The sequence below is a fragment of the Augochlora pura genome, chromosome 4 (assembly GCF_028453695.1).
Source record: "Augochlora pura isolate Apur16 chromosome 4, APUR_v2.2.1, whole genome shotgun sequence".
Classification (NCBI taxonomy): Eukaryota; Metazoa; Arthropoda; class Insecta; order Hymenoptera; family Halictidae; genus Augochlora; species Augochlora pura.
This window is the reverse complement of record NC_135775.1, coordinates 11,104,650-11,125,275: the sequence shown is the minus strand read 5'-3', so window position 1 is coordinate 11,125,275 and position 20,626 is coordinate 11,104,650. Positions and strand designations below refer to the sequence as shown.

The window sequence follows — 20,626 nt, the reverse complement described above, 5'->3', positions numbered from 1 at the left end:
TATTACATAAAATGCTAATATTTTTATAAATTTTGATATTGCAAACATGCACTAGTCAATATTGATAATGTGGTGCGTAAACTATATTTTCTGTTATTTAGTTGTTTGAATATTTATATGAACATTGTCTGTATTCGATAATTGTTTTTTCAAACAAGAAAACATGAATCTCAACACATTTTATAAATTGGCGGGTTTTTATACAGGAAGCTACGAAATAGCGCACGCAGCCGGATGTTGCGCGCGCATACCGAATGAGCTAACAAAGGACACTTGACGTATTGTATTTTGACGTATTACAAAATTGACGGTTTATTTATGGAATATTTTGTCAAATCTTTGTATTTCGTTGTGGCACATCTGTTTAGCGAGTGATTACTTTATAGGATTTTATGAAAATTTGATTTACTAAATGATTGTATCAACGCGTAAGTTCGTACGGGTTGGGTGAGGGACGCCATGACAGTCGTGTCGTATTTTCTGTTAACAGCGAGGACGTAGAACCTTGTCAGTGTTTTCGTGAAATTGTTGCGTAGTTTAGCGTCTACCTGGATCAAAATTGGCACTCTCATTTCCTAAGTTTTACGGACTTTGGTTTGAATATATTCTGAAGGTGGAGGGCGAGGGCGCGTGGCCATTATCAGGGATTTGCTTGTGGGTACCCGTGGCGAGGTGAGACGTCGAGAGGCGGCGAAAGGCGTCCCCCCCTGCATCGGGACGCGTGTCTCCCTGTGTACAAGACGGCCTAGGGCCGACGGAGCGAGATGCCAGAACCGCCGACGGCACCGTACACCACGTGAGTCTATTTTCTGAGTTCTTTCGATTATCATTTCGGCACTCTCGAAGCATTTCTTCGAATCTCCTTGCTTCGAATCCCAAGGAACCTCCATTTTGTGGCCTCTTGTTCTCATTCTACGAGTCACGATAATTGACGCGTCATATGCCTAAGAGACACCAGAAGATGGTGCCCGTGAATCCTCTCGAGAGTGCGGGGGGATTTACGGCATCTTCTAGCAAATGTGGGAATACAGCTGCGTATTTCCACGAGTTACTGGTACGCCAACAATTTTCTGTTTTGCTCTCTATGTTTCTCGCTTTCAAAAGATTCTATAGGATGACTCACCTTTTCCCGCTCACTTGGCAAAAAAAACTCTTAAATAATTTCGAGGTTAAAGTAACTTTGATTTTTTTCTTTCTGTAACATGCTGATCTAAACTGATTTCCCAATATTAACCTACTGTATGAACATTATGTAATAATAAGTTTATACCCGACGAATTTTTTGGAATTTATTGTACTCAAACAATTGTTTCCTCTTTAATTCTAAATTACATGATTTCGAGGTTAAATAGGAAGATTTATGTTACTAGTCAGTTCTGATGGTGCAAAGGGCAATAACTGTTCTATAATTATATATATTTTCTTCCGTTTACTAAATATATCGAACTTAATGGTATTGAATATTTTATGAGAAATACAAAACTGTATTTGCAATTAATTTCGATATTACAATTTTGTTTAAATGATTTAGTTTCCATTAGTTAATAATATTCAATTTTAATTGTTTTATAGGATGAAAAATAAACTATATCAGAGACGTTTAGTTAACATACTACAGTGAACCAAGATGAATAGTGAGCAGCATGCATTGCCAGCGACTACGCAGGCACAACAAGAGGTAAGAATATTTTCAATTGAAACAGGCTATTTACCAAACTACAAATGCGCAATTGATATATGACATTAACACTAAATTTTAAAATCATTGGAGGATACATAAAGATTAGTGTCAATTAAATCATGTTTGATTATTTACATCAAATTCTAGTCTTTCTACAGTGGATATATATAAAATTTCTAAAAATGATTCATAAAGCATAATATTTTATGTTTAATAGTTTTTGTGAAAATGTATTTTGTTATTTATGCCTATTTTTCATGCATTATTGTAGTATGGTTACATACTCACTTTAGTAATATGAAACAAAATTATCTTGTAGTAAAAATTTGTGCACATATTACAGCATTTTTAACGTAACTTTCACTGCTTGTAGCACCTTTTAATAAAGTAGTTCATGCTTGAATGTTTTATATTTATTTGCTTGCCTTGTTAGTAATGTAAATTTTAGAAAAACAAATAGTTTTATATATTGAGCATAATAAATTTTCAAAAGTAGCATAACATGTGTCTTTAGTATTTCTTATGAAATTTTGAAGAGCTTAGGTGATATATGTTATAGCATAATTATATAGCATATTTATTAATACCATAGAATATTGGATTAGGTATATAACTGTATTATTTATTTTCTCTGATAGGCAAATCTTCTATGTAATAATAAATAACAATGTTGATATAAATTTAAACCTAATTTGTTGTGAGTCTTGTGCTTTTGAAAATATAGAAATGAATCTAGCGCATTTGTTGATTGAAAGTGGGCCTGGTGCATGCTATTGCATGCTTTATCAATGTTGTATAAATGTTTGAATGTATATCGGTAGGATGTAAATGCGGGTCAAAGTGGTCGTCCTTCATATCCAGGTGGTTTGGCTACAGCAACTAGTCTTGGCAATGTTGGGAGTACCCCACATTCATCCGCAGACCTGCGTGTAGGTACAGCAGTAGCGTTAGCCTCCTCGGTAGCTAAATATTGGGTCCTCACGAATCTGTTTCCTGGACCGCTACCTCAGGTCTCAGTCTATCATCATTCCCACCACAACTCCTCACACAGGAGTAGTGGAGGTGGAGAGGCATCTTCCAAAGAGCCAGCCTCTTCATTGAACCAAGAAATGGCGTTAACTTCCAGCTCACACCATCAGTCAACACCTACGCATCATCATCATCAACCTACAGTTAGCACTAGCAGTCATCATAGTTCTTTACAACCAAATCCTCAGGTTTGTTTACTTAGAGGTATGCACTCTGCAATGTTTAGTTATTGAGTGTAGCTTGTAGAATATCCAGGTTAGAGTCTCCTTTAGGAGGAATTGTGGTAACATAGTATCTATATTGTATGCTATATAAGTGTGAGTAGATAGTAAATTTATGTATTGCAATAAATATGTGACGTACTTAAAATTGTACATCAATAATTTTAGATTTGGACTTTTATAAAACTTTTTGGCTATACCAGTCTTTTATTTGATTGCATTTGTTACATTTTTATAATAATAATAATTATTATTATTAATATTATTTTCATTATTATTGCTGCATATTAATTATAAGTTAAAATAGATACTAGGTACATCTGACAATGATTTTTATTGCTATTATTATGCTTGTTTGGTTGTGTTAATCAATTCAAATATGTTATGTAAAATAAATTGTTTCAAAATGCATAATATTATATTTTTAATCATTTATTTATTAAACTTAAATTTTTATAAGGAAGGATAGTAATTGTTGTTTTGTAATTTTATTTAGCAGATTCCAGTATCTCTGCCAGGCCTTAATTTAGACGGAGCACATATACCTACCAGTGTCAGTCATTTACAGGCAGCACATGCACAAATGCAACAACAAATACAGGCACAACAGCAGCAGCTGCATCAGCAACAACAACAACAGCCGCAGCAGCAGCAACAACAATCTCAGCAACAACCTCAGCAGCAGCAACAATCTCATCATCAAATGCAAAGTCATCAAAATGCTCAGAATAATGGACCAACTGCACATAATCAAAACGCACAGAGAGATGATAATAAAGTGAAAGATGAAGGTGGAAGTTGCACAACTGAACGTTGTAGTGATAATCAAGTCCACTGTCAAGTTCAGTGTGACCTTCAGTTACAAACATCTCAAGATATACAACAAAGCCTTATGCAACAACAACAGCAAATTGGAGTGAATATAAGTGGAAATTCTTCTACTGAAGGTGGAAGTCAAAACAATACTGAAAAACCAGAAAAAGAAAAGGAGCTGCGTCAATTAAACATGACACAGTACGTTTACTTATTTATTAAATTGTATAATGTTTTATGATATGAGGTGTGAAATTATAATTTATGTATAGATTCCAAGTACCAGATTTAAAACCAGGAGGTCATATGATGGATGTAAGAACAGCTGATGGTTCCGTTGTGAAAATTAGTGCTGGAAATGAACAAGATTTAGCAAAAACTCTTGGTGTTGAAATGGTGCAAAATATGTACAAGGTAAAATATATTATACTATTTTATACAGCATAAGCATTTCTAATCTGTAATTGTAAAATTTACTCCCTATTCTTTAGGTTAATGTTGAAGATATTAATCAGCTTCTAGCATATCACGAAGTATTTGGGAAATTACAGAGTGAAATAGCAGCTGGTACCACCTTAGTTGGGAGTACAGTTCCTACACAAACAGTTACCACTATACAGAATGGAACACCAATTGTGCAACAAGTTCAATTAAATAAGTTTGATATTAAATCAAGTGATGGCGAAGCTACTCCAGGACCAAGTGCATCACCTGTGTCAGTTGGAAGTCATGCTTGTGAAATATGTGGAAAAATTTTTCAGTTCCGTTATCAGCTTATCGTACATCGTCGTTATCATACGGAAAGAAAACCTTTTACTTGCCAGGTGCATAATATATTATGACACATTTATTCATTGTTCATTGTTCGATTTTAGTTCTGTCCATTATTTTTACATATTATTAAATTCTACAGGTGTGTGGCAAAGCATTTTTGAATGCAAATGATTTGACTCGTCACGGTAAATGCCACTTAGGTGGGTCTATGTTCACTTGTACAGTATGTTTTCACGTGTTTGCAAATGCACCATCGTTGGAACGCCATATGAAACGTCACGCAACTGATAAACCATATAATTGTACTGTATGTGGTAAAAGCTTTGCAAGAAAAGAACATTTGGATAATCATACACGTTGTCACACTGGAGAAACACCTTACAGGTAAATGTATAAAGCTTTTCATTTCTATTTGCTGGCTTTACCAAGCTACTATTAATTTAAGTATTATTCCCAATGTACAAAAAATTGTACTGGAAATGTGATTATATCAAACTTTTTAAAATAATTTCTCATTTTATATTTCAGATGCCAATACTGTTCAAAAACATTTACTAGAAAAGAGCATATGGTAAATCACGTTCGTAAACATACAGGCGAAACTCCACATCGATGTGATATTTGCAAAAAGAGCTTTACTCGCAAGGAACACTTCATGAATCACGTCATGTGGCATACGGGTGAAACTCCTCACCATTGCCAAGCCTGTGGCAAGAAATACACACGTAAAGAACATCTTGCAAACCATATGCGTTCACACACCAATGATACACCATTTCGTTGTGAAATATGCGGTAAGCAAGCCACTTTTTGATTATTATTTATTAGTTTGAAACTCTTGAGAGCGTCAAACAGTACCAAAAGATAATATTAATATGAATAATTACATGTACATAAATAATACGAAGCAAATCTAAATAAAATAATCTTTATTTTGAATTTCAAATTGTGCACTGCCTTCGAGGCTAGGTAGTGCTAGGTACGACCTAGGCGAAATTTTAGGAATAGAAGTAGAAATTAATATAAATATAATTGTTATTATTTGAGTTGATGAGTTTTGGAGCTTCTCTGACATTATTATTTGCTTATGCTTTAAAATATGCTCATTAGAGTAATTGTACAATGTAATCTGCATTTGTGACTTTGATGTTATTTGTTGTTTACAAATACAGGTAAGTCGTTCACGAGAAAGGAGCATTTTACGAACCACATAATGTGGCACACGGGTGAGACGCCGCATCGCTGCGATTTCTGCTCGAAGACGTTTACTCGAAAGGAGCATCTCCTGAACCACGTCCGTCAGCACACGGGTGAGTCTCCACACCGATGCGGCTTCTGCTCCAAATCGTTCACCAGAAAGGAACACCTTGTTAACCACATCCGCCAACACACAGGTGAGAGCGGTTGGCAGATGTCCACTTCACGGACAACCGATTCTAATATTTGTTTCTAAAAGTAGTTATACATGCCTAGTGAAATTACTTAGTTAAGGAACGCCTTAGGGACTCATTTTTCATAATATCATTCATATTGATACACACAAAACCATTCGTTTACATCCAACAGTCGCGATAAATCAGTTCGTAAGATTGTCATTTATTGGCATTTGCTTCACGACTGTAATTCCACTTTCGCTTCTAACCGATCTTTACCTCAAACTTGCTTGCATACTTGCATGCAAAACGTATGTGCATATACATATGTATAAATGCATATATGTCTATAGTATAGTATGTATATATGTGTATAGTGTGTCTGGCTTGAAACAGAACATGAAACATATAAAAAGCGTATAAGTTCTTGTTCAGCTCTTGTTTATTTGACTTTGCAATAACTTTGAAACGTCCACTAAAGGTCATCAGTGAAATATTCTTCAAGATGTTTTCAGAATCTCCCACATTTGTACTTTTTGTACAATCTATTGTCGAGATATAATCTTTCCCTGCATTATTCTCTTATTATAAATCAGGTGACGCTAACTCCGGTGGTATTAAAACTTTAGCAGATTATATTTCGACAACAAATTGTATAAAAGATACAAGTGTGTATGTATGGCTTCGTGTAGGAGACTATGAAATAGGGATGCCAATCTTTGAAGAATCGATCTTTATGAGCATCTCTATCATGAGAATGTTTCAATGTGACCCATAAAAGTATTTAATAAAAATGCAGCTTTCCGCTTAACAATTTTGAATGGAATAAATTAAATAAATAAGACTATGATATGCTGCTTCTTGGTTTCGCACAAATTTCATCTGAAACATTTGTTCATATCATTTATATTTTGAAAATGTTTGACCATTCAGCTTAAAAACAGACATACTGTATATTTATGTATACATATGTGTACATATATGCGTATGCAGGCCAGGCAATATAAATTGTTGCAAGTTATATTTTTTTCGAAAATTTTGTGAAATGACGGCAAAATTTTCTTCAATGTCATATGCGATATAATTTATATTCATGTTACATCTATTATAGAACAGTGAGTACATTGTATAGATAATTTCAATGTTACTGTTAAAGCAGATAACATTCCAATTTATTTTTCATATTTTCCACGTAAAACTAAAGATCACATTTTCTGACAACATGATCACGTGGATCATGTTGAACGAAACAGAAGAAAATCAATTCAGCTGAGTCCAATTTAAACAAAAAATAGCTTGATTTTGTTCAATTTGACCAATTCAATATTATCTTTGATCGTTGCTGAACTGACTTCTTTTTTTATATGTAGAATTATTAGCTACTAATTAATACCCCTGGCTATGAAACTGAAAACTTTGTCAACATTTACTACAATCTTCGAAAAAATAACTTGCAGTATTGTATGTGGTCCACCCTGTGTGTATATTCAAGGTGTTTCAAGGTAAGTGCTATACATTCAAAATCATCTTTGTTACGCTATTGATACCATAAAGAGCAGATTATAGCTTTTTATCATTTTGGGAAATATATAATTTATTACCATTTCTGTAACATATTCGTGTAACAATATCTGTTTTATCTTATGGACGAAGGATTGATTGCAATAAATTAATATTTATTAACATAATATAATGTATAAGGCGAAGGGTGTTATAACAAGATGGATAAAAGAATTGCTTTGTGATGTAGTTAACATCTTCAGTCTTTCTGATATTTGCTAACAATATGTTAGCATTGAAATTCCTTTTCAATATGATATGGTCGTCAGATCTGTTTTTAAATTGATTTTAATTTGTAATACACCGTTCAATAGTTTATCAAGAAAAAAGTCTTTCAAAAAAGTCATGACTGAAATACTTATTACATCTTGGAGGTACTGCATTATCACAGACAACAATTTGAATCGTGTTTTATATGTATATGTAAACCTGCATTTCTAATATTTGTACAACACGGACTTTAATGCTCATAATGCAATCGTTTTCGTACTATTCATAAAACTTTTAATAATTAGTTTATGAAGGATTTCTACATTTAGATAATTTTTCACGAAATTTTTAGCGACAAACATTATCAAGTCAGTAAAATAAACTACTGTAGCTAAAATTTACAATTTTTATAATATAATAATGAAAACTTGTAGTGTAATGAATAATGAAGAAAACTTTTGTATGGCATCAGAAATTTACAGGAAAATAACATTGATCGATTACATTTTGAAAACGTAGCTGTAATTAAACAAATTCATGTCTACTACATCATGTTTAATGTCGCTGCTTTCAATTTATATCTTTCTCAAATGATAAAGAAAAACTTATACAAATCTGCTTAAATAGTACTATAAGCATTGTTGACAAAATTGATTTTCAATGCAATAGGATTTATTAGGATAATCATGTAAAAAATTTATGTTATGTTATATTCAGTATACAGGATGGATATTTAATATTTTTATTTGAAACTTCCCCATTTTTTGATGTTATGGTAAACTTCTATGGACAAAGGCTGTGTTTCAGTGGGTTAATTATCCTGATAAAGGTTTTTTTCACCTGATCATCTTTTACGATATTTCAAAATAATCGTCGTTTTTCGTTTTGAATGGGATGGCATATTATGATTAAGGTAACGTTATAACCAAGGACGACGTTTATGCTTCCTGCATTATAATAGGGTTTCCTTTGTGCAAACTCTCAAATTGTTTTTTTATCAACTACAATGTTACACTAATTAAAATAGATCATCTCATTAAAAGAAAACGGTGATGTGTTTGAAATATCGTAAAATGTGACCTTAAGGAAAAATCTTTATTAGATAGATGCTTCACTATAGCAAAAATTTGTCTTTATGTATTTTCTTGTATCATTGAAAACAATGGAGACAGTTAAAATGAAAGTGTTAGATGGTTTACTCTGTATATTCGATTGAAACATTTCATCAAGTAACAATAAAGATTCTAGAGTGTAAGTGTCTATTGGAACGGCGAGGAGAAATTATAATAATGGTTGTGAAATGTACAGGGGAGACGCCCTTCCGCTGTCAGTACTGTCCAAAAGCATTTACGCGAAAGGATCACCTGGTGAACCACGTCAGGCAGCACACGGGTGAGTCACCGCACAAGTGCCAGTATTGCACCAAATCCTTCACGAGGAAGGAACATTTGACAAATCACGTGCGTCAACATACAGGCGAATCGCCACACCGATGCCACTTCTGCTCCAAGTCATTTACTCGTAAGGAGCATTTAACGAATCATGTCCGTATTCACACTGGCGAATCACCGCATAGGTGTGAATTCTGTCAGAGGACATTCACTAGGAAAGAACACCTTAATAATCATCTCCGTCAACATACCGGAGATTCTTCACATTGTTGTAATGTGTGTTCGAAACCATTCACAAGAAAGGTAAGATTTTCAAAAATTGCATGTTTTATTTTAGCATTTGTTTAATAGGTTGTAAAAAAGAAGTCTTTAAACCTGTTTATACTTGTGTTTTTATAACTGAGAGTGCACTTTACTACAAGAATTTTTTAATGAAGACTTGTTTCTAGCAGTATTGAAATGTCATACATATATCATACATATTAAGAATGGCAGTTTGCCATTTATGTATATTCCATCAGCTTAAAACAAGACTATAAGTAAATCTAATCTGAAACAAATCAAATATTAATATGCTTATCATAATCAGTCGTGGTCGCAGACTGCTTTAACAACCACTTGGCATATCCAATCAATGTTTCACAGTGAGGACGGACGATATATAGTCGCTGATCATAAATGAATGACATTTAATTTAGAATGTGTTAAACTATAAAATGAAAAATAGAAGTTCCGAGAAAATCAATAACTGCGCTAGAAAATAATAAAAGGAAAATAACGAATTTCGCAAATACAACATTAGATAAAACGATTTTCTATTCTATTGTTACAGGAACACCTTGTAAATCATATGAGATGTCATACTGGCGAACGTCCATTTGTATGTACTGAATGTGGCAAGAGTTTCCCACTAAAGGGTAACCTGTTGTTTCACATGCGTTCGCATAATAAAGGAAGCAATGCTGAAAGACCGTTCCGTTGCGACCTATGTCCTAAAGACTTCATGTGTAAGGGACATTTGGTGTCACACAGACGATCCCACTCAGACGAACGACCGCACAGTTGTCCAGATTGTGGAAAAACTTTCGTGGAAAAGGGCAATATGTTGAGACATTTAAGAAAACACGCAGCAGAAGGACCACCGACGCAAGTCAGTACACCGTCAGCCATTCCTCAATCTGGAGTTTTGCCGATCCCGGCAGCAGCAGTTTTGGTTGGCCATCCGCTGGCACCGCCGGCGCCACCTGTAGTGCCGCAACACACAGTCGTTGTACCCACTCCACCTGGTGTATTAACCTCTTACTAAACCAAATCAAGGAAAACGATGTGGAAGCATTTGATTAAAGGAAAGTGATTGATGAGAGTAGTATATATGATGAACGTTTGTATTGTTGATTAGAAAAGTGAGTCATTGCGTTTTTTTCTAAACGGAAAAACTAACGAATTCTGTGACTATGAAAGTTGATCAAAGTGTTGTTATGCATCGCACTAGTATTTTTGTGAATGTTGTAAGAACAGACATTTTATTGGGTTGAAATGTTTGCCGCAATATTCGACAGCAGCTTCGAGCAAGTAAGTTTATATGTGAATGTAAATTGAAGAATAACTGCTGCTACAAAGGTAGCGTATTATCCAAAGTTTCAATTATTTCGTTTTTTTTCTTTTTTCCTTTTTCTTGTATCAATACTTTTAGTAGCTCATTTACAAAAGGAAGAATATTCATAGCTTTCACAATTCACCTTATGACGTAAACTCAGGAATACGCGTTTCTACAATGAGCACACATCAATTTGTAGTTAATATGATTGCAATTAGGCTCTAATCATCGTACCAATATGTCACCGTTTTACTTTTCTAACGTAGTTTCTTATAAATAATTAATGAATCTGCTAATAACAAGGAAACTAAATTTTGACAAAATTTAATATGCTGTACTAAAAGTGGTACATAGGTTTTGCTTACAGTACAAAATGTATTTTTAATTCAAGTTAAATATATACTCTATGCACAATATCAATATTGTACAATTCCAAACTACAAATTTATTATTTCAATTCTTTATCGTTTAATAGTACTAATTTTTGTGTTAAAATTACATTTTGTGCTACGACTTGGACGAAATTAGACGATCTCATTAGGTTTGAAGTGATATTGTACGATTGGATCAAGTTTAATGAAAAGTTAAACGAACACAACAAATTTCGAAATATTTTTAAAAGATATTTTACCAATTTATTTGTTTGGTAGTCTGAGTTTCGATATAGATAAACAAATTTTATATATAACATACATTAAACAATTGTATGCTCCATTATTTACGCAAAAACTCTATGCAAACGTAATTAAAAAAGCTTTTACATCTAATAATACATAATTTTCAGATTTCTTAGATATATATATATATATACTTTAATTTAATTGATTGGCGCGTAGTTTAAAAAGAAAAATGTTTATTTTAGCTCTAACCATTGTTTTCCATGTAGACTTAATCACTGTAATTGAGTGCAATATAAACTATGCCGATTTTGCTTAAGAGATATCTGCGACAAATACCACAATTATTCTGGATCTTGAACACAAAAAAATGAGATCGAGCGATAGCAGTTCTGTGTGTTTACCTATGCTTGAATCAGAAAAATGTTATATTGATAAATTAAGATTTTTTAAAATTAATTTTAAATAATTTACGATACTTGTGTATTGTCTATTCGAGGAGTAAAATGTTACAACTCTAGCGATCTTGTAAGGCTATGTATTTCGTATTTACACTTAAGATACAATGAAATTTGTAAGCTTGGTTCTGCGGCACATAGTTGTGTCGTGCAAAGTTACCTAAATGTATCACGTATTTAAAAGAGCACTCGATATTGATAAATACGGTCAATTCCTACAAAAAGTTTGCAATTACATCTAACCAGTTTCCGCATCACCAGGCTTACATTAATTGTGATTAATATTAACGATGATTATTGAACAAACATGCGGAAGATCATGAAATTTATTAATGTGGGTGCATACACCGTATGGAGTTTGTGTACGATAATGTTCGTCACTCCATAGGAGTCTAGATTAATATATTATAACAAATATTACTAAGTATATTTAAACAATTAGGTATCATGTACTATTTAAAGTAACGAGGGGAAAAATTAACTATACTGCAGGGTCACTGCACGAGTGACGCAAATGTATGTTACATACGAAATGTAAGATTTTCACTATATTCGTAAGAGAAAAACGCATTAAGTTTGTGCAAAGATACCATCTATAAAGGAAGAACAAATATATATGTATAATATATATACTGCTCAGGCTTATATACATTATGTATATATACTGTAAACGAATACAAAGATAAAAATGATGCCGCACCGAACACACTTGGAGCAAGTAATATTTCCAATGGTATGTGTAAAGAATTCCTACACAATTTAATCGTGGCATCGCTCCTTGCAATTTGCTATAAAATTTAAAAAGGAATACATAGGAATAATGTTTATATGAATTATTAATAATAGACGTTATAAAAATAAAATTAAGAGTTGGTTCATGCTTTTAAGAGACTTAGTTTTCTGCTTGTTTTCGAAGACAGCAAGCAAATATCAGATCCAACTATTCTCTTTGAATTGAAGCGATTTTGTGCTGTATAGCGTATATATTTTTTGAATGGCACAGTCAGTACCTAGTTACTTTTACGTGAACATTTGTACCCTTCATTTTATGCAAATTACATGTAGTAATCACATGTTTCTGGTGTTATAGAAATGTAAAACAAACGCTTCGATTCAAAGCGAAATATGGTGGTGAAGGAAAGAATTCAAGATATGATTTACTTTAGATAGAACAAAATATGTATAGAATTTTATTATGCACCATTGTAATATTATGTATCCCAGTTGTGACACAATATACACTGGTGTTATGTTAAATGTGAACACTATGCGTCTTGTCTTATATGTAACAATTTCCCATGTTTTAGTTATATCTTACAAATAAAACTATACAGTTTTTAGTATAAAGAGTAATTCTGTAGAAATACATATCTGCGAACGTTAATTTTTTTAAATTACAACACTATATAAATAATACGATTATTTCAATATTATTAGGTCATTTTTAGAACTTACACTGTTAATAGTGTTAAGTGAACTGAATAAATACTTGTAGTGTATAGTGTACCAAAGTTAATATAATACTATGACTTTGAAACAAGTAAGATTATATAACAGAGTCGAAATCGAAAAATGGTCTTACAGTTTCGAGCTTGTTAAAATTCTTCATCATTTGTGGAATGATTTGCCGAGAGGGAATGTCTCAACCAAACTCACTCCGAAGAATACACATCATGCTCAATTCCTTTAGATTGGCTAAGAAGATTCATATTACAGATCGGTAAACCTTAGCAGTCTGCTACCTTCTTTGCGAATAAGCTTGTCAGTTTCGTCATGTGAGCCTGTTCAATATCCCAATCACCACATCTTTAATTGCCTTGCCAAGAGGCGACACTGCTAAGTAGAAATAGATTGCAGGTAGAAGATTTTTAGCCTGAAGCAGTCCTAGGTGATGACGCCCAAAGGTCTCGAATACACATTTCTTATATGTTAGCTTGCGTCAAAACAATATTTATTAAATTGAAGATAAGCCGGCCGCTCCGAAAAACGGTCTGCCTTTTCTACTTCTTAAACCCCCGTGGATGATACAAATTCCGCCAAGTACCTTGGTAAATTTCACACGAATACAAAATACATTTTCTTGGGGAAAACTTCATTCTGAGCATAATAATATTTTTAATGCGCGCCGTTAACATGTATAAAATCCATTTATAATGTATCTCGGATGGATATGGCAACCTCTAGAACAATTCTTAAACTATGGTCCGCGAATCCCTGGTGGTCCTCGAGTTTACAGTTGGAGGTGCGTAAGTAAAATAAAGTTTTATTTATTTAGTTTTATTATAAAATACATAGTAAGAATATCGTGCAATGGCATTGATTGCCAATCAATCTTTCATTACAGTCATCTCTTAGCACTTTACAGCTATGTAAAGGTAACCAATATAAATAATCAAATATGAGGAGAGTCAAAATAATAAATGAACAAATTGTTTCAAGTCTTCAAAAGAATAAAATCATGTACAATTAACACGCGTATGCGGATATACATAAAGATTTTAGTTTGTCTCAATTAGGAAACGTCGGAAGTGATGTTCCTCGCAAGCAGGGACATCGATCAACTATTTGAGAAGTAGAATAACAACGATTTTTGAAACAAAATTGTGCGTTGACGATTTGTAGCAATTGCTATTAAAGACCGAGTTTTTTTATATTATAAAATGTTGATTCTTACACGGTGACGAATGTATATTTATGAACATGACATTAGTTACAGTTTCAGTGTATTCATTTCAAAAATTATGTAATATTCAATAATTTTCATCAAGTGCTTTCAAGTAACTTTCTGTTTATTTTAACATTTCTGATTTTGCGAAATTGTTTTCATTCTAAACAGAGTTTAGAAAAAGATCATATTTCAACGGATACTTACGTGTACAACAATTTACAACAAAACCGCAAAATATTTGTTAATGGCCAAATAAGCAAAATGATCCTCAATTTCAGTGATTCGAGGCATATTCTTAATAATGATGGCATAAATTTATATATTCTACCAACTTTTTAAATTTAAATTATCAGCCTGTTTTAAATAAGATAACAATAATAACATTATATTACTTTATAAAAAATTACTTGTTTCAACATTTTGTTAATGAAATTGATTAGACTATGTAATACCTCACTACATTTATCCCATTACATCTTTATGCCACACTGATACTAGTTTAAGCAAACTTCTTTGTAAATTTTTCGAACTACTCGTTAGACCAAATTCGTTTAAACGATGTTGTACACGCCCCACGAAATATTAATTTCATGTGTTATGTAAAACAAAGTAATTAAACATATTATTCTATTCTTGCACTTTGCAATTGTAAGCGCACGTTACTGGAAATTAGAGCAAGGAATATTATAATTTTTAATGTTATATTTGTCATCAACATTCAATTAATGATATGATGATTACATATAGAACATTGATTACGTTACCTATGAGTATAAGAAAAACAAGTTATCTATTTTCATCATAGCATAAAATACAACAAAATTCTTGAACGTGTCTGTGTTCATAAGTATATGTCCGCCACTGTATCTATCACGTTTGTAATTTTGGTGCGCGGTACTACAGAAGTAGCCGTCATACCATTAGGAGTATAAATTATTATGTTTCATGGTCAATAAATTTTAAAAGTAACATGTGAAAATTAAATTTCGTTTTTTGTATCCATATATATGTCTTATGTTTTACAGAATATACATTCCCTTTTTATATGAATAATAAAAGTTTCATTATCTTTTATACATACATATCACAATATATCTTTTTTACGTTGATAAAAAGACATACAAATTAAAAAACAATTATAATTACTAAGGTCATTTTCTTCTTTTTTACTAGTAAATAATGAGTTTAACTAATTCGGTAATTATTTATCTTAAAGCATACCTCATAAATTTTGGTGACCATAAAATAGGTTGCCAACGTCATTATTTATAACAATTGTGTCCTATGCATGTTAATACTATGTAGTCTTCGTTTCTGAGGAACATAGAGAAGTGTAGTTAGTAAGGCCTTATTCAAATCTGATCTAGATATTCACGTTATTGTGAATCACTAACTCAGGCCTTTCCCAGATCCGATTATTATGCGTGCAGTTATATAGACTATAATAATTATATATCCTACTGTAGATGGATTTACATAGTATTAAATAAATGTAGTACCGAATATATTTCGTATACACCTCGGAAATTTAGACTGAACGACAGTAACATGCATAGGAAAACGTTGTTCAGAGTAATTAAATAATATTTCTACACCAAATGTATTCCTATGGCTAATTGTATATGTCACAGATCGACTATTCAGTGATAATTTGTCACTGAGTATATGTTACTAATAACATATTTTAAGATCATCAAATTCAGTAAAGTCAGTGGTAAGATAAATAATTACCACCAATTCCTCTGAGTGCATAGAACTATGGCACTATTTATAACAACTAAACTGCTCTAATACTGCGACGATTGTTTACTGAATGAGAGCGGTATGGAACTTACAGCGTATATGCCTTGTATTTTGATATGTCTTCAGCTAAACAATGTGTGATGTACAAACGTGCCATACTAGTGCCCTGTGTTCACGATAAAAATTTGTTTTAAAAGAATTGTGTGCAATGAACACGATTTGAAGGTACATTTTCGCGGCAAGTTTTTATCGATCGTAAAATTTAGTTGACTTTGACGATAAACACTTGTGAGTTCGTTTTTCATTGGAGCATATCACAACACTGGAAGTGCAGAACTATGACTTTGATATATGATGGCTCCTGTGAAATTGATTGCCGCTGCTAACACGAAGACTGGCATCCAACGACCATGTGAAGCCGTCACTAATTCCGCCGTTAATGGACCACATAAAATACCCGGTATAGTCGCCTAAAAATATATATTAATTTGTTTTCCATATTACAACTAAAAAGACACACCATGATGAGGATTTTAAAAATCAATCCCTCTGTTCTTTGTATTTTCCGAAATTAAATAAAAATTGTAAAAAAACATTCTAAGAAAAAGAGATTGATAATACTAATTTAAAACGTTTATGTGTATTACGTATTTGTTTAAACTTTTAAACATATCGATGTAGAAACCCTTAGGAAAAAGTTTTTCACAACAATCGTCACGGTGTTTTTTTTTAATGAATGATAATTGAAACTTACAATAGTATTAGAAACTGCAAATGTGATACCCGCATGATTTGGTGCTACATCCGCATGATTACTAAGATGGCCAGCAGCATTACATGCGCAAAGTCCCATTGATATTGAAACAAAGCTATAATGAATAAAAAGTTATAATACAAATTTTATGCATTGTACAATTTTGTAACATCCAATTTAGTACTAACATTACTGCAGAAAGTAAATTATCCACAGCACAAAATGCTACTAAAAATGCACCAGGCCCTATTAAACCTATATTTGTCATTAATCTTCTTACAGATAAAACAGTCCACCTCTTTTGTATGAGGGTATCGGCACTGTGACCAGCAACTGTAAATAAATATATTTCAATTATTTATATGTATTATCAGAAACGTTTATAGTGCACGAAATATAGTGAATAATAAACATAAAAATACATTTCTGTGCATCAGAATTTCCTTGTTGATTGACACCTACCGATTCCAACAAACGAATTTACAATATACGGAAGCGCTGTTAAACTAATACTTTCTTTATTAGCAGACAAATTTCTTGCCAAGTAAGTAGGCAACCATTGCATTATTATATAACTACTCCAATTCATTGCAAAATGTGCTATGTACAATGCCCATAAAGGCCAATGAGTGATAAATTCGGTCCATCGCAAATTTCTGTTTTGCGGCACCTTAAAAACAATAAAATCTTGATGAGGTTTAAGTTTATTTCAATTTATAATTTTAATTGAAAGGAAATGTAAAACTACCTTAGGTACAAATAAAGGAATATCTTCCTGAGAGTTTGTTTCATGATAAAGTAATAACCATAAAAGTGACCATACAATTCCAACTGCTCCAAATAAATAAAATCCTGTTTGCCATGGTAAACGCGAACAAAACTGAAAAGAATTTCTCAATTGAAGTTATATAAACTATGAAGCAGTGAAGAAATGTTAGATTATAGAAAAGTTAAACCTACAATGGATGCAACTACTTGTCCAATCGAACCAGCAGCTATATGATATCCAAATGCACGAGACCGTTCCTCTACAGGAATAGCATGAGCAAACAAGTGAAAAATAACTGGCAGACCTAAAAACATTATAGTCTTTGATAAAGGACACAATGCAAATCTTATTATAAGATGAAGGCTGGTGATTCTATGGGAAACAATAAATTGAAAGTGTAGAAAAAAATTTGTTCATATGAAATCTCATTTAATATTTGTTGATCACACGTGTACAGGGATAATCTATTATCTGAATATAATTTATTCATTTGAGAGCTTGTTATATATATACAAATATTTTTATATATATAATTACTTATGATAACTACACATCTTATTTTCATGGACATTAAGTTCAAACATATTCTGTAAAGATTGTAAAATATCTTGTTCAATAAAATATGTAATTAATAGTTGATATCAAATACGTTTTCTCAGGAATATAACCTTAGGTAACAAAATCTTGTTTTATGTTTTGGACTCATTCCCATTTAGAATCATTATAGTGATAGAATATGAAATATTAAGATTATGTTTTTTATGATACTTTACCTAAACCTTCTCCTAATCCTAAAAGCACTCTACATATAATGAGCAATGGAAGTGATTGTGCCAGAATTGGTGTTATTATTGTACTAATAGACCATAATAAAACTGCAAACATTAATACTGTTTTGCATCCAAAACGACTCGCTGTATTTGCACCAATAATCTGATTTAAAAAAGATGATTTAAACAAAATATCCTAACAACTCATTGCTTTCAATATATAATGTAAATATTGAATATTTCACCGTACCTGACTAGTAAAATAACCGAAGGCAAAAGCAGAAAGTATCCAACCTTGCCAATATAAACTCCATTTATACTCTTCGGTCATTGCAACGATCGCAATAGGCATTATTACTCGATCCGCCGCGTTTATAAAATGCGCGGCGGAACATAATGCCACAATCCGCGATGTTCGTGGAAGCATTCGAAATTTCGGCATATTAAACGTATGTTATTCAGTCATATTGCGGTAATCCTCTGTCCGATCCTAACCTTAAATGACACGTAGCAAGTAAAACTTGTTAAATAATAGTGTTTTTCAATGTCTCGGAGTCACGTCAACGTTTACAAAAGGCATTATTGCAATCTTTATATCCTCAAATATTGAGATACCGTAGTTCAGTTAACGACATCCATGAAAATAAATGTAATAACTATTTATATTATAATTGTGAAAACGTACATACGTGTGTACGTACAGTAATACAGCACGAGATTCAACGTGTCAAATTTGCAAAGCGTTTGTATACGTGTTTACCTCAATTTTCTATAGATGGTGCTTAAGTCTAAATAATTCAAATTAGTTTCGTCGAAGACAAGGTATCAACACAAGGGGTGGTTTTGAATGTGCTGCAAAGTGGTGGAGGGAAGACCTTACAAGTGGGATTGGATGATGCTACTAGATTCGAATGGCAATTTCCAATGGTAAAATCGTTAACACAGTCTAGTTTCCCTACTGTCACATTCTGCAGCACATTCCAGACTATCAGTTGGTTCATCAGATTACTTGGTAGTTCGTAGAGATTACATATGTCAGTGAATGGTAAGCAATTCGGTGCTCCATTTGAACATGCGGCGCGATATTCTACTTGTACTTTCCCCTTTGTAGAATTGTCGACTACATTTACCAACGTAGGAGAAATCTCAGCTAATTACTACATTAGTGCAGTTTCAGGACAGATTTGGTACCGTTTTAGGGTAGATTTAAGGTTGTTTTGGAGCAATGTTAGGGCACATTTGGGGAAGTTTTAGGGCACAACATGTACCCTACAGTATATAATATTATACATGATTGCTGATAATTATTGTACGACATTTAAGTATAGTATAATATATTATTAGTTGTAGTTTTTTAAAAGAAGATCAACAATACAGCTGTTCAACCATTCTTCTTCTCATTGCAAAAGATAATTTCTAATTACAACTGTCCAATCGATTAATTTCAATCGAAGTTTACTGTTGTTTTAAAATTACTCTAATAGTACCGTTACTGTAATATACAATACAATAATACAGTATAATACCGCAGATGAAATATGAGCGTTAACCAATCACCGTTTTTCACACACGAAAATGGAGTGCTGGTACAAATGGAGATATCAAAGAAGCATCTCAAAAATTAGGTATTTTTTTGTTTTAATAAATTTCGCCTTTATTCAACATCAACAACATTGTTACAAGGAAGGAGACTGATGAATAAATGTTATATACAAATGTTTTCAATAGAAAACGTTGAAGTAATTTGACCTTTAGTTTCAATGGAGATTAGGATTGATTATTGCGGTCTAATGGTTGGCTTGATATTCACAAGATCAGTCGGGTGTCAGGTGTGGTTCGGAAAAATTCAATTTTGTGGAAGATGCTCTCCTTCAGGGTGGAAACCATTCTCGTCGGCAACATAGTTGACGGTGTAAGCAACGTTGGTAACTGGGTCGACGAATGAGAAACTGCCACGAACTTTGAGGAATTGACCATCGGTGCCGCCATTAACTAATTCTGCTGCTTCTTGTTTGGAAGAACCATCGGACAGTTGAAAACCATAATTGTAGTTACCGAGACCAACATTATCAGACGGAGTCTCTTTAAGGAGTACAACTTCCGGTTCTTGTAAAGCTGGTGCTGCTGCAGCAATGGCCACAAGGGCGGCGAAGACAATGATCTAGAAAGAATAAAATATTTTATGCAAATTTTTCGGT

The 20,626-nt window shown here is 32.8% G+C and overlaps 2 protein-coding genes and 1 pseudogene across 12 annotated transcripts; 1 reads left to right on the top strand and 2 right to left on the bottom strand.

Moving 5' to 3' along the window:
- The first annotated feature begins 244 nt into the window (after window positions 1-244).
- LOC144468252 (uncharacterized) lies at window positions 245-13,077 on the top strand. Of its 9 annotated transcripts, none has more exons than XM_078177568.1 (12): window positions 245-796; window positions 1,573-1,678; window positions 2,503-2,898; window positions 3,428-3,945; window positions 4,017-4,158; window positions 4,236-4,568; window positions 4,658-4,902; window positions 5,047-5,312; window positions 5,691-5,912; window positions 8,970-9,053; window positions 9,138-9,355; window positions 9,885-13,077. In XM_078177568.1, exons 2-12 carry the CDS (start codon window positions 1,628-1,630, stop codon window positions 10,356-10,358), a joined length of 2,949 nt encoding a protein of 982 aa, XP_078033694.1. In that variant the 5' UTR covers window positions 245-796; window positions 1,573-1,627; the 3' UTR covers window positions 10,359-13,077. The 9 variants fall into 9 exon arrangements, with proteins under 9 accessions (XP_078033694.1, XP_078033692.1, XP_078033695.1 ...); XM_078177570.1 differs by having other exon boundaries at window positions 246-796; window positions 2,503-2,610; window positions 2,808-2,898; window positions 8,970-9,355; XM_078177567.1 differs by having other exon boundaries at window positions 246-796; window positions 2,503-2,610; window positions 2,692-2,898; window positions 8,970-9,355.
- A 522-nt stretch (window positions 13,078-13,599) lies between these two features.
- On the bottom strand, window positions 13,600-19,281 carry LOC144468254 (uncharacterized). Of its 3 annotated transcripts, none has more exons than XM_078177575.1 (9): window positions 19,189-19,281; window positions 18,679-18,923; window positions 18,432-18,591; window positions 17,850-17,962; window positions 17,638-17,769; window positions 17,352-17,559; window positions 17,078-17,222; window positions 16,890-17,004; window positions 13,600-16,605 (listed from the first exon to the last, which is right to left on the bottom strand). In XM_078177575.1, exons 2-9 carry the CDS (start codon window positions 18,868-18,870, stop codon window positions 16,450-16,452), a joined length of 1,221 nt encoding a protein of 406 aa, XP_078033701.1. In that variant the 5' UTR covers window positions 18,871-18,923; window positions 19,189-19,281; the 3' UTR covers window positions 13,600-16,449. The 3 variants fall into 3 exon arrangements, with proteins under 3 accessions (XP_078033701.1, XP_078033702.1, XP_078033700.1); XM_078177576.1 differs by lacking the exon at window positions 19,189-19,281 and adding an exon at window positions 19,114-19,138; XM_078177574.1 differs by lacking the exon at window positions 19,189-19,281 and having other exon boundaries at window positions 13,601-16,605; window positions 18,679-19,168.
- A 993-nt stretch (window positions 19,282-20,274) lies between these two features.
- The window catches only part of LOC144468370 (flexible cuticle protein 12 pseudogene), a 997-nt pseudogene continuing 645 nt past the window's right edge, over window positions 20,275-20,626 (bottom strand).

What these genes read in the sequence shown, in the direction of transcription:
- LOC144468252 (XM_078177565.1), top strand. Translation starts at nt 1,628, where the DNA reads ATGAATAGTGAGCAGCATGCATTGCCAGCGACTACGCAGGCACAACAA. An exon ending in ACTGGAGAAACACCTTACAG is followed by an intron (nt 4,903 to 5,046) that starts GTAAATGTATAA and finishes TTTATATTTCAG; the next exon opens with ATGCCAATACTGTTCAAAAA. An exon ending in CGAAACCATTCACAAGAAAG is followed by an intron (nt 9,356 to 9,884) that starts GTAAGATTTTCA and finishes CTATTGTTACAG; the next exon opens with GAACACCTTGTAAATCATAT.
- LOC144468254 (XM_078177575.1), bottom strand. Translation starts at nt 18,870, where the DNA reads ATGCCGAAATTTCGAATGCTTCCACGAACATCGCGGATTGTGGCATTA. An exon ending in TCGGTTATTTTACTAGTCAG is followed by an intron (nt 18,592 to 18,678) that starts GTACGGTGAAAT and finishes TTTTTAAATCAG; the next exon opens with ATTATTGGTGCAAATACAGC. An exon ending in TTCCTTTATTTGTACCTAAG is followed by an intron (nt 17,560 to 17,637) that starts GTAGTTTTACAT and finishes ATTGTTTTTAAG; the next exon opens with GTGCCGCAAAACAGAAATTT.